Genomic DNA, 13358 nt, shown 5'->3' with positions numbered 1-13358 from the left:
CAGACACTGACTGTTCTCCTTTCTTTCATCAAGCCTTATTCACTCTACCTCCTAATTGTCAGAATTTACTCACATCTTTGAATCTCCACTAGCATTATCTAAATTCAGCTTGTAATTTCTACCACATTACTGCCACAGATCCTTATCCGACTATTTTGCTCCCTTCCAATCGATTTTTCACATTACCAAAAATGAGATTTTTCTGAAATGTAATCATATCTGTTTAAAAATTTTAACGGCTTCTTGGAGCTTTCAGGATAAAGTCTAAACTTCTAAACATGAAAAGGATCTTCACCATCTGGTCTATGCTTATCCCTTGATCCCTTGATGCCATCTTTTGCTATGTGCCCCCATCCCTTGCTATTAAGCTCCAGCCATTTGAAAAGCTTACGATACCAGAGTGCATCATGCTCTTTTCTCTCTGAGCTTTCCCAAATACTTCGTTTGCTGACTCCCCTACCCTTGCCATGCTAATTCTTCTCAATTCAGTTCAGGTGTTATCTCTTCAACGAAGCCTTTCTAAAAACTACCTCATCCATCTCCCCACACCATTGACAATAAATCTGGTTAGGTATACTATATGCTTCCTCAGGACCCTGTGCAAACATCTGTTGGAGGTCTGATCTCATGGTAGAAAAGTATCAACTAGACTGGAAGTTTCTTTTCTTTTTTTTTTTTGTGAAGAAGATCAGCCCTGAGCTAACATGCATGCTAATCCTCCTCTTTTTGCTGAGGAAGACCGGCTCTGAGCTAACATCTACTGCCAATCCTCCCCCCCTTTTTTTTCCCCAAAGCACCAGTAGATAGTTGTATGTCATAGTTCACATCCTTCTAGTTGCTGTATGTGGGATGCGGCCTCAGCATGGCTGGAGAAGCGGTGCATCGGTGTGCGCTCGGGATCCGAACCTGGGCCGCCAGTAGCAGAGCACGTGCACTTAACCACTAAGCCATGGGGCCGGCCCTGGAAGTTTCTTGAGGGGAGAGTCTATGCCTTTTTATCTTTATTTCCTCTATGCCCAGCATGGTTAAGAGGCACATAGCAGTTGTTAAATAAGTGTTTCAGTAGTGAATAGGTAAATGAAGAGGTGACTCATATCCTCTTCTAGAATAAAAGGCAGGGGCTTTATGAAAGTTATTTTCACAGCCTTAGAGACTTCTTTGCGAATTTGTTGGTTCACTGTTAGTGAACCACCTTAAATTTGACTGAGAGAAATTGGGATGTTGCTGAATTGACATAAAGGGATGAGTTTATTTTAGCAGAATGTCAATGCTAAAAAATTTTACCTCTAGCCAATTTATTCTACCCACTCAGCTCTTCTTAATAGGAATAGACCTCAACAAAAGTGAGCTCTGATGAGTTGCCACTCTGGAAATGGTATGACATACCGCCTCTTTGCCTCTGGCATATTTTAGCTCCTCATTCCACAACTGCTGTTGTTCAGCTTCCAGGTCCTTGGTTAATTTATTAATGGTCTGCTGCAATTCATTTCTTTCATGATTTATTCTCTCAATGTCCGCAACTGAGTACTTCTGGTTATCAACAATATTCTGTAGTCGAGTATTCTCCTGTTTCATTGTTTCACATTCTAGTTCTGCATTGAAAAAAATAAATTTAAGTTCCTTCAATTCCTACAAAGAAATTGAAGCCATTACTTAATAGAGTTAAGATGTCTAAATTTCCAAGTTATGTACATATATATTTTTCTCTTCTTTTTTTGGATAATTCTGTTTGATTCCACTTTGTTAACAACATTCTTGAAAGATGATACAATTAAAGTTTTATGTTAGAAACTTATTTCCCTACTGGCTTGCTATAGTTTTCAGAAAGTGCTACATGAAAAAAATATGGCCCCACACATAATGATTATGATTAAGAATCATTACACTTAACAGAGATAGTCTGTCAGTGTTCAGTTCAAAAGCTTTTAATACTCCTGCATGATTCTCTGCAATAAGTCAGAAAATCCACAAGTTTTTCACAAACATAAAATATTTATATTAAAATACATCAGGTTATTCTTACTTCACTGATATTTTCAATATCAGTTTCATCAGATATTAAACAACCATAAAGGTTAGGTTCTTGCTTTGTCTATTTACCAAAATTTGTAATCAAGAATGACTATATTGTACCAAGAGAAAATGGTACATACAAACAGCAAATTATCAGCCAAGGTTTAAAATATTTGGGGTTACATAGAATAGAATTTTCCAACCTTTTGTGACTCATAGTTTATAAAAAATATGACAGTATTTTTAAGCAGGCTGGGATAAATGGATGAGGACGCTCATGACCAAACGTGCCAAGAGAATCATCCTGAGTGCTGAGAGGATCAAGATCGTGCCTTTGTTATAACCCAGTCGTAGCACTGTAGTTGGGAAACTCCCACCTGAGCTCAAAATAAAAATAAATTAATGGTTGGTCTAAGTAAAACTATACATTTATTACAGGAATCTGCACAAAAAATCCACAATGTACGATTTCTATAGAGTTCAAATGTCTCATTCACTCTTGGCTATAAACGGCTTTAAATAATCAAGAAAGTTAAAACACGCAGAATAAAAACATCTTAGGTTAACAGTTATCAAATTATTATTTCAAACTAAATCACTCTGGACCGGCAAATCGTTGCTGAAGTATTTCTCTCTCATCTACTCAGTTTGCAATTATTGGAAAAAAATACAAAAGTAGGAAGCGTGAAAATTCTCTTGACTAAATACCAATAAGAAAGATAAAGTATTAAAATTATATGGTATTGATTTAACTGCATTACAAACATCGCTATAATAGGAAATGAGTCTATGGTTCCTTGCCATCATGGAGAACAAACATTAGGGGCCAAGTGTAAACTATTTAAAGAGTTGATTCAGAACAAATCTAATATATGTAGTCAGAGTTATTTGGAAAAAAATAAACCAATTCAGCAAATAACCTGGATAATTATTATCCCTGACTTGACAGATGATCAATATTCTATAGACTAAGAGTTAAAGCAAACATCTTAAGGACTATCTACACAACTCCTATGTGGAACAGACATAGCTTTAAAATCCTAAAAGAATAAAATTGAAGCAGGTAAAGATGTGGGAAAATAGCGTAGTAGGTCCACACAGTTTTTATTTTGTAAGCTGCAGTCCAAAAGCCCTGCAATTTGTAGATACCTTCGTTTCCTCTCCTTCTGGCACCAGAGACATTTCCTCTCCTTCTGGCACCAGAGAAATACCAATCAATTCATGTGCCACAGTATTTTCAGAGTTTTATGATTAAGATTGGTATGTGTTTATGAAAATGTTAGGAACACACAATATAAACAAGCTTTCTTTAGTTGGACTTTTGCTTCCAAAGAATTGTAGTACTTGCATCTTTTCATCTTATTTTCAATCAGCATAAGCTGCAGAGTAGCTTAGGAGGTAGTGATGGAGGATAAGAAAATTATAGTAGACTGAGGCCAGCAGAGATTTAAGAAGCTGGCTTATTAACTACAAGGTGGAATAGAATATATATTTATATTCAGCATATGTTCTTAGGTTAGATCCCTTTTGGCTTCAAAAAGCCAGGTGCCTGAAAACATCTCAGAAGGTGTAGTAGGTTGAATAATGGCCACCTAAAGATGTGAAGTCCTAATCCGCGGAATTTGTAAACATTACCTTATTTGGAAAAGAGGTTTTGCAGATGTGATTAAATTAAGTATTTTGAGATGAGATTACTCTGGATTATCTGGGTGGGCCCTAAATGCCATCATAAACGTCCTTAAAAGATAGAGGCAGAGAGAAATTAACACAGACAAAAGAGGAGAGAGAGAGGGGCCGGCCAGGTGGCGCAAGTGGTTAAGTGCGCGCGCTCCGCTGCGGTGGCCCGGGGTTCGCTGGTTCGGATCCTGGGCGCGCACCGACACACTGCTTGGCAAGCCATGCTGTGGCGGTGTCCCATATAAAGTGGAGGAAGATGGGCACAGATGTTAGCCCAGGGCCGTCTTCCTCAGCAAAAAAAGAGGAGGATTGGCGGATGTTAGCACAGGGCTGATCTCCTCACAAAAAAAAAAAAAAAAAAAAAAAAAAAAAAGAGGAGAGAGAGACAGAGAAGGCAATGTGAGGACAGAGGCAGAGATTGGAGTGACAAGGCCACAAGCTCAGGAATGCCATCAGACACCAGAAGCTGGAAGAGGCAAGGAATGGATTCTCCCTGCGAGTCCTCGGAGGAAGTGTGGCCCTGCTGGATTTCGAACTTCTAGCCTTCAGAACTGTGAGTGAATAAATTTCTGTTGTTTTAAGTCACCAAGTACTGTTACAGCAGCCTCAGAAAACTAATATAGAAGGCACTGAAAACTTGGTAGCCTGCTACAGCCATTTGCCATTAAAGGAAAAAAGACATAGATGAAAAAGCTGTTTCTATGTGATAAATCCCACACATATCCCTATCCGACTCTGAATGACCTCTTCTAGCATTAGTTGTGCTTACCTACTCGAGAAATTTCTTCATCGAGACCATTCAATTTCTGGTCAAGAATGGCGGAATGAGACTCCAAATTGCTCATGTATGCCTGATATTTTTGAACATCTGCTTGTAAGGAAGCTTTCAGTTTTCTCAATGACTCTAGACGATTCTTTAAAAGAAAAGAACATTAAATTAGTTATTCTCATCAATAATCATTCCATACTTTACTTAAAAGTACAGCAATATTAGAGAAAGGTAAATTAGAGTCTTCTTTTCCCTTTTAGAGGGAGTCAAAAGAACCAAAAGGCGACTTTATTACTATTACCTAATTAAGAAGATGTACTTTTCAAGAAATCAGTTTGGGATAGAAAAAAGTCAAGGGCCAGAATAAAAAAGCACAAACATATAAAATCTGATATTTTACAGAATAGTCTGGGCGCTTCAGTAATATAATATACAAAATAAAATTAGATAACTGGATATTATCATTTAACTTTTAGAAAGCCCTTAGGATACAATATATTATATAAACCCACTTATTACCATTCCCTTTTCACTAACTACAAAACTCAGGGCCTCTTATAAATAGCACTCCCTAGAAGCATATAACGTGGGGACTTTTCAGAAGATCTTTTTGGTCTTATGTAAATAGGTAAGACTCTTTCATCATATTCTGAACACCATTAGTTCAAGACTGATAGATCACAAGGGAAAACAAAGCTCCAGAGATACCAAACATGTTTTCATTGGGAGTTCTGTCCTATGTAAAAAATTTTAACTTTTAAGAAGTTTATTTCGTTAACATATTTTTTTAAAAAAATTTTTTGATAAAGAAACAGCTGGTATTCTCTAAGGAGACCCAAGAGTCCAAAAGAGCTAAGTAAGTGTGTATGCCTACTGAAGATAAGCATGTTTACTAACCGGTTCTTTTTCTCTTTCTTGTTCCAGTCTTGCAATCTGTTCATTCAATGCTTTGTTTTTTGCTGCTAATGATTCCAGCTTGGAAGCATCTACATTAAATAAATCCTCTGGAGACAAAACCCAAAAACTTTATAAGATCTCAAATCTGTCTAGAACATTCTTTCCCATGTTTTCACCATTGCTTTCTCCCTCATTTCCTTCTGGTCTTTGCTCAAAACACTATCAATGAAGGATATCTTACCCTCCCTAAAATAGCAAACCCTTCCCTTCACTACACTCTCTACCTCCTTATCCTGCTTTATTTTTCTCCATAGCACTTATCACCATTTGACTCATAGTTGTTCATTTAATTATTGTCTCTGACTAATAAAATGTAAGCTCATAAGGGCAGAGATCTTGACTTCTTTTTCATCTTTGTATCCTCAGTGCCTAAATGGTGGCTAGAATACAGTAGGTATACAATAAGTATTGTTTAAATAAATGAATACCATTTATATGCTTAATTATAAACAGAAATATCAAAGAACTCACTAGATGCTTTGGGTATTAGATCACTACGAATTTTCCTCTTTTAAAACAACATCATTTACCTTGCTCTCTTTCTCATGTGGACAAGCTGAAATTATCTAGATCACTACGAATTTTCCTCTTTTAAAACAACATCATTTACCTTGCTCTCTTTCTCATGTGGACAAGCTGAAATTATCCTCGTTACTCTTCGGGAAGGTATAACCCATGGGAACATGAGGGAATGCTTTCACCCTTTGTGCTAATAGTGGCAAGGTGATATTCTCCTGTTTTGATTGATTCCATTGTCTTTGGAGGAATAGCTTTACACATCTTAAATTTATCTATTTTATCTATCACTCCGGCATTTTATATACAAGACTATTTCAATAAAAGGAACAGCAATGTAAAATAATACCTCTGGAACATTTAGAGTTAGCCAGTAAATACTCAACGTCACTAGATTATAGCTGAGTAGAGAAATAAAGAATTTCTTTCTTTGGAAAAATAATGGCCCATTAACTTTCTGCCAAAAATTTTGAAAGAGACCTTTGGTCTTTTGACTAATTGGTGCTTTAATTTCTCAAAGAGTAAAGCAAGGATATCACAGGGAAATTATCCCCCAAGAGGAATAACATTTGCTGATTATCATCCGTGCTTCTCTGTAGCAGGTTTGATACTTAATATATATGGCCATCTAATCTTGCAAAACTTTATCAGACAAGTTGAGTAGTTCGTTAAGGTCACACAGCCAGTAAAGGGCTATGCCTCAGGTCTGACTCCAACACCAGTATTCTTTCTGCTTAATTATTACTTCTCTCCACCAAAGAAACAATGAAGATAAAAATCAGTAGGCATCTAAATGCAGTTAAAGTGAGTAGCTCATATAAACATTGGGCATGGTAAGATAAGTTACAACTCTATGAACAAAGTTAAACAAATGACGAAGAGCAAGCACACTAGGAATGGGAACACTTACTCAGCTTTGACTGCAACTCTGCATTCATCTCTTCAAAGCTGTCGGCACCAGTCATGAAACTCTCATAGCATTTTATGGTGTAGTCCAAAAACAACTGATTGGGTTAAGCAGATTTAAAAAACAAAGCCATGATTCTCTACTTAGTCTCACTTTACTAAGTGGAAATTTAAATCTGAATTAAAAAAATAAAAAGTCAGGAATACTAAGTAGCTATATGAACTCCTATAAAAGAGAGATAATCTAGGGTTTATCATTAATTACGCTGCACAGACTTACTCATTCTGCTGCTTCTAACGTGAATAACGAAGATGAAAATAACACTTAAATTTGGATAGAGGTGACTTTTAGTAAAAAGTAAAGAAACCATACCTTCAGAATTTTGAGAAGGTCAAATAAGGAAGCTTATTAACAAATATAATTCAACATAAAATGCACAAACTTAATCTTCTTTAGGGATAATTCTACCTTACGAGAAATTTAAATAAATTGCTGATCATCTAAGTCCAATTAAACCGCAGATCTAGTTGTGAAAACCAGAACCTAATTAATAAAGGCTGTAATTACATTGTAACTTCAGGCTAAAAAGTGGCAGGGTTAGGAGAGATCTAAACAGTAGAATACTAGCAATCTTAATATTTATCCAAGAGAAAGTAACACTATATCTTGCAGTTATGAGGTGTTTTGGTCACTGACGATGCATACTTTGTTAGGAGGCAAGGATGGCTGATCAGAATTTTCCATAGCCTACATGAAATAAATATCCCTCAAGACAAACCGGTTCCCTTTGCACTGATTCTCTGCTTACTAAGCAACCTTCTCATTACTGGGTTGACACAGAAGGGGTACCCTGAATAGGCAGTATGAGTATTCCTTCAACTGGAAAGGTGGACCACTGATGGTAAAGTAATACATTCATTCTACTTCAGATCAGTCTCTTATATATTTGGAAAGAGTGAATCAGTCTCCTTAAGCTAGGTCAATTTTGATTTCGCAGATTTAAAAGAAAATCAAGTTTCGGGACCCACAAAGCTGAGGCTCAGAATCCAGTCAAGTTGGATACTTTGATAACTCTCTTTAATTAAAAATAGCACTTTATAGTTTCCAAAGTGCTTCTCTAAATATTGTCACCTGAAATAATAGTTAAACTAGCAAGATTAACTTTTACTGGTTTAAGCCTTTAGGGTGAACGTCAAGAAATTTAATATTTAATTAGGTGGTGGTGTAATTGTACTTGGGTGAAAACTGAGATATAAATAAATCTAGTCCAGCACACATATTGCAACATGGGAGGAGAATTCTCTCAAGAGTAGGATCAAAGGCTTTCTAGCTGCTTCTTCTGCAGGGATCACTGCTGAGGTAGTAAAGGGACATGGTTATTCTTTGGGAAAAAAGGAAAAAAAGCAATGATACCACGCCAGTCAGTTGACATATCTTTGAACTATTTCCCACGTAGTAATAAAAGATGAGACCAAAGTTATTTCTACTTTCTTTTTATGACAAATGCTCCAAAGAGTGAAGATTAGAATTAGAGCAGAAAATGGTTTTTCTTCTTAGGCACCTGGCAGAGTGACTGGTCTTTTACATACACTAGGGGACATTAGTGTTTAATCTCAACATTATAAATTTATTCCTTGGAGTTAGTCCAAGGAATTTGGACTGATTTTAAATTAGGAATTTGCACTAAATTTATTCCTCCAGCTGGATATATAAATTTGTGTATTTTAGGAATAGAGTGGGGTTAGTTACATAGTTTAAATTCCTATACAGTATGGTTTGGGAACCAATTTAGACCATCTGTTTACTTTTATCTCAATCACTTTGGAAGTGGCAACTCTGATCTAAGGGTTAATATGCCTAACAACAAGGCCAAATGAGGGGCCAGCCGGGTGGCGCAAGCGGTTAAGTGCACGTGCTCTGCTGCGGTGGCCTGGGGTTCGCTGGTTCAGATACCGGGTGCGCACCAACGCACTGCTTGGCAAGCCATGCTGTGGTGGCGTCCCATATAAAGTGGAGGAAGATGGGCACGGATGTTAGCCCAGGGCCAGTCTTCCTCAGCAAAAAAAAACAGGAGGATTGGCAGATGTTAGCACAGGGCTGATCTTCCTCACAAAAAAAACCCAAAAACAACAAACAAACAAACAAAAAGGCCAAATGAAAACGGCCAAGTGAAAACTAACAAAAAAAAATCCAAATGCAATATTTTAAGACCCAATCTATTATATTTTGTATTGACAAAGAATTATATTAAAAAATGTTGCCAGTATTGATATCTACATTCTAAAAAATAGGGGAGGAAAAGAAATGTTACATCTATACATACAACAATTAACATGTTACGATTTAATTCTAATTGCCTTGCATTTTTTACTTAGTTAACATTTTCAAATTTCTGTGCCTAGTCAATTTTAGGAAATTACAATGTGACTCCAAGAGTAAATACACAGACTTATATTTTAAAAAATCAATTTTAGAAGTTTTTCAGGAAGCGAAAAGACATGCTCTACAAAACAATATATTAATTTCAATAGTGACACATTTAGTTAATAATATCAGGATAACTCTAATGTTTATGGTTATGTAAAGTACCTTATTGTGCATAATTCCATCTTCAGTTTCTTCTCCCCAAGGCTGTCCATCATCAAATAAAGGTGAGCTTTCTTTCATGGCAGTATGTAACTAATTCGTACACAAGCAACACATTAAGTTGATTAAGTTTATGAGAAAAACACATAGCTTTCATGTTTTATCAAATTTGTTTTTAGCATCACTTTTAGAAGCATTTGCATTATTGCATGACTGAAAGTCTCTTTAGAGGTTATTTTATTGAGCCTTACAATATAATCCTTTCGATATTTTAGTAACTAAATCCTTTAGGATTAAAAAAGGATGGGCTCAGAGGGATCTGAGATAAGTAAGGCCCTAGCCCACTTTGATTACTAACCAAAAAGCTAACCTGGAGCTCTTGGAGCTCCTATTCATGCTCCTTAGTACAGGAGAGAGGGTAACTTTGGTGAAACTCCTATCACTCAAACACTGTAATAAGGATCTATAATGTGCTAAGCTTTGTGCTAGGAGGCATACTGGGAGTGAGGGAAGAAATAAAACTTTATTTATAAAACATTAACAAACTGAATTCAAGAGTATAGCAAAGGAATAATAAACAATAGATAAATGCTATTAGGGAACCAATATATCATGAATATGCCAAGAGAAAAACAATAATCTCAATAGAGCCTGCAAAAGCATATGATAACCTTCAAGGATCATTTTTGATAAAAATTAGAAATAGATGAATAAACGTCAACATGAAAAACATTACCTTCTATCTGAATATATCATAACTAAACAACAAAACAGAAAATATTTCATTTGAAAACAGTGGTAGTAATAGAAATCAACCGAGAACAGTAGTAATAAGGTAATTCAATAAGGGCAGTAAATACAAAAATAACCTTAGAAATAAAATTAAAAAAAAAAAAAAGGAAAAAGCCTGTGCATAGTAGAAACAAAACACATGGAATCCACTTAACAAAAATGTGTTGACTGATATGAAGAAAACCTTAGCAATAACCTTAGAAATAAAATTAAAAAAAAAAAAAAGGAAAAAGCCTGTGCATAGTAGAAACAAAACACATGGAATCCACTTAACAAAAATGTGTTGACTGATATGAAGAAAACCACAAAATTTTACTGAGAGCAAGAGATATGAATTAAAGAGAGATTTATCACTTTCCCAAATGACAAGACTAAATATTGTCAAGATGGCAAGCTCTCCCCGATATATCTATGAGTTCAATGCCATAACAATAAAAATAATCGCAACAAGATACCTCTTGGATTTTGAAAAAATAATTTAAAGAGAGAGAATAGCTGGGAAAATTGTGAAAAGCAATAAGTCTTCCTCTGCTAGACAAAATATATTAGAAAGCTATAGGAATTAGAATGGTCATGATGCAGGGATAGGAAAACAGAGGAGAGAAATAGGTTTAAGAATATATCGGTGACAATTCAAAACTGTGAAGGGGGTAAAGTCACCAAAATGGTGAAATAGATCATTCCCGACTTCGCTTCTCTTCACAAGAGCAACTGACAACTATTCACCGACAAAGTACCACAGTGAAAATCCTAGAACACAGGGGTGAGGCTGAAGCACCCCCATGCACCACAGAGATCGAGATGGACCACATAGGAAGGGTAAGATGAGGGGCTACACGCTGACCCCATGGCCCCTCCCTCAGGCCTGGCAGCACTGAACCGAGAGGGTACCCCTGAGCCTCCGATTCCTCCAGTGGGAAGAGAGCCCAGGGTGGACATCCAGTTCCTCCAGCGTTGTGGGTCCCTTCTGGTCTCGCCTCACCAGGATTTCGGGGGAATCTCTGAGGCTTGATCACTGGGAATTGGATTGTGAAAGAGGGTAGAGGGGCTTGCAGCAACTAGTATTTGGATCTTGGCAGACCAAGTTCCAACTTGCATCGCCCAAGTAGTGGTCCCAACCAGTGGCTTTGCTCATCTATAGAGCCAAGACAGTGATGGTCTGACCAGGGAACTTGGCGAGGCACAGATCTGCCTGATTTAGGACCTCAAGGAGCCTTGGTGGCCCTGGAGCCTGGTCTGCCCCTCTGCCCAGGTAGGAAACTAATACATAGCACCCCCTACTGCTGAGTGTAGCTCTGAATCCCACCCGACCAGAAGCCTGGCTGGAACACTGCTAAGCAGCTTAGCCCAGAAACACTAGAGCGAAGAGCCAAGCAGGCAGAGCTAATTGTCCACAGAGCAAAACCAGTGGCCCCATTTGGACAGGAAACTTGGGGCATGGGTCAGCTGAAGTCTACACCACAAACAGAGAACCTTGTCTGCCTTGGAGCCTGTTTTCCCGCTCCATCCCGGCAAGGGACCTAATTCATAACCCCATCTACTGCTCAGTGTAGCTTTTGGTCCTGCCAGACAGAAAACCTGGCTGGCAGCTCTGCTCATCTGCAGAGCCAAGCCAGTGACCCATCTGCCAGAGAGTTTGGTGCACAGGTCTGGCTGATTACCTCCCCAACAAGAGTTTTGCCAGCCTTGGGGCCTGTTCTGTCCCCCCAACCCTCTCCCAGGCAGCGAAGCTAATCCATAGCCCTGCCCACTGCTGAATACAGCCTCCAACCTTGCTAACCCAGAAACCTAACCAGATCTCACAGGAATCTGTCGCCCACCCTGCAGCCCTGATTACAGTGGCACTTGAGCAAAGAACTTGGCCAGAGGCTATGTGCCTGCAAAGCCAAGATGGTGGCCCCATTATCCAGGGAGCTTAACATGCAATTCCGTCTGATTTGATTCCCAAAGAGCCTTGCCAGCTGTGGGACCTGTTTTGCAGCCCCAACCCAGGAGGGAAGCTAATTTATAGTCCTGTCCAAAGCTGAATACAGCCTCCAGCCTGACCTGGCTAAGAAACCTAACCAGAGCTTCCAGAAACCCGTGTAGCCTATCCTACAACTCCGAGAGTGGCACTTAAACGGAGAACCTGGCTGGCAGCCCTATCATCTGCAGGGCTAGGATGGTGGCCTGTCAAGCCAGGGAACTTGGTGCATAGTTCTACCTAATTTTTTTTGTGTGTGTGTGAGGAAGATTAGCCCTGAGCTAACATCTGTTGCCAATCCTCCTCTTTTTGCTAAGGAAGATTGGCCCTGGGCTAACATCCGTGCCCATCTTCCTCTACTTTTTGTATGTGGGACACCTACTACAGCATGGCTTGAGAAGTGATGCATAGGTCTGTGTCCAGGTTCTGAACCCGCGAAACCTGGGCCACTGAAGCAGAGTGCGTGAACTTAACCACTATGCTACTGGGACGGCCTCCAGTTCTACCTAATTTGATCTCTAAACGAGAGCTTCGCCAGCCTTGGAGCATGTATGGGGAGCCCTCCCGGGCAGGGAAACTAAGTTGTAGTCCCATCCAATGCTTTTTACAGCCTTTAGCCCGCATGACCAGGGAACCTAAGCAGAGCACAGGGAGGCTGTTTAGCCCACTTACAGTGGCACTTGAAGAGAGAGCACAGCCCATGGCTTTCACCACCTGCAGAGCAAAACTGGTGGCTCCTTCTGGCCAGAGAATTCAGTGCATATTCTTGCTTGATTTGGGATCCCAAACAATGAGCCATGCAGGCTTTGGGGCTGTTCTGATGCTCTGCCAGGGCAGGGAAGCTAATTCATAGCCCTGCTTACTGCTGAGTATATTACCCAGTCCCAATTATCTAGGAAGCCTGACTAGAGAACCCAGGAAACCATGGAGTCCATCCTACAGCCTTGCTTGGGCAGGGAACCAACCCAGCAGTCTTATCCAACTGTTTTCAGCCCGTGACACCACCCCCACACCTCAGATCTCAGAGCTCAGGCAGTGATCTCACCCAAAAATAGACCCTAAATAAGCAAGCCCCACCTGCCCAAGGACATTACCCGCTGACACGTCCAGAAATCCAAACTGAGTTGACTGCTGGAAGAACTGTTTCTGCCAAAGCGAACTTGTAAAGTCCTGAAGAG

General features: G+C 39.0%; 1 protein-coding gene across 1 annotated transcript in view; it reads right to left on the bottom strand.

Moving 5' to 3' along the window:
• NDC80 (NDC80 kinetochore complex component) overlaps nucleotides 1-13358 on the bottom strand; it is a 46832-nt gene that overhangs the window by 20452 nt on the left and 13022 nt on the right. Inside the window, exons 7-11 of the mRNA XM_004421024.3 lie at nucleotides 9429-9518; nucleotides 6843-6936; nucleotides 5357-5463; nucleotides 4460-4604; nucleotides 1387-1592 (exon numbers count right to left, since the gene is read on the bottom strand). Coding sequence (XP_004421081.1) covers nucleotides 1387-1592; nucleotides 4460-4604; nucleotides 5357-5463; nucleotides 6843-6936; nucleotides 9429-9518 — 642 coding nt within the window. The remainder of the gene's footprint in view (nucleotides 1-1386; nucleotides 1593-4459; nucleotides 4605-5356; nucleotides 5464-6842; nucleotides 6937-9428; nucleotides 9519-13358) is intronic.

Source organism: Ceratotherium simum, chromosome 14 (genome assembly GCF_057802395.1).
Source record: "Ceratotherium simum simum isolate JZ-2026a chromosome 14, ASM5780239v1, whole genome shotgun sequence".
In the NCBI taxonomy this organism is placed as follows: domain Eukaryota; kingdom Metazoa; phylum Chordata; class Mammalia; order Perissodactyla; family Rhinocerotidae; genus Ceratotherium; species Ceratotherium simum.
The sequence above is the reverse complement of the archived record's forward strand: the minus strand, read 5'-3'. Positions and strand labels throughout refer to the sequence as shown.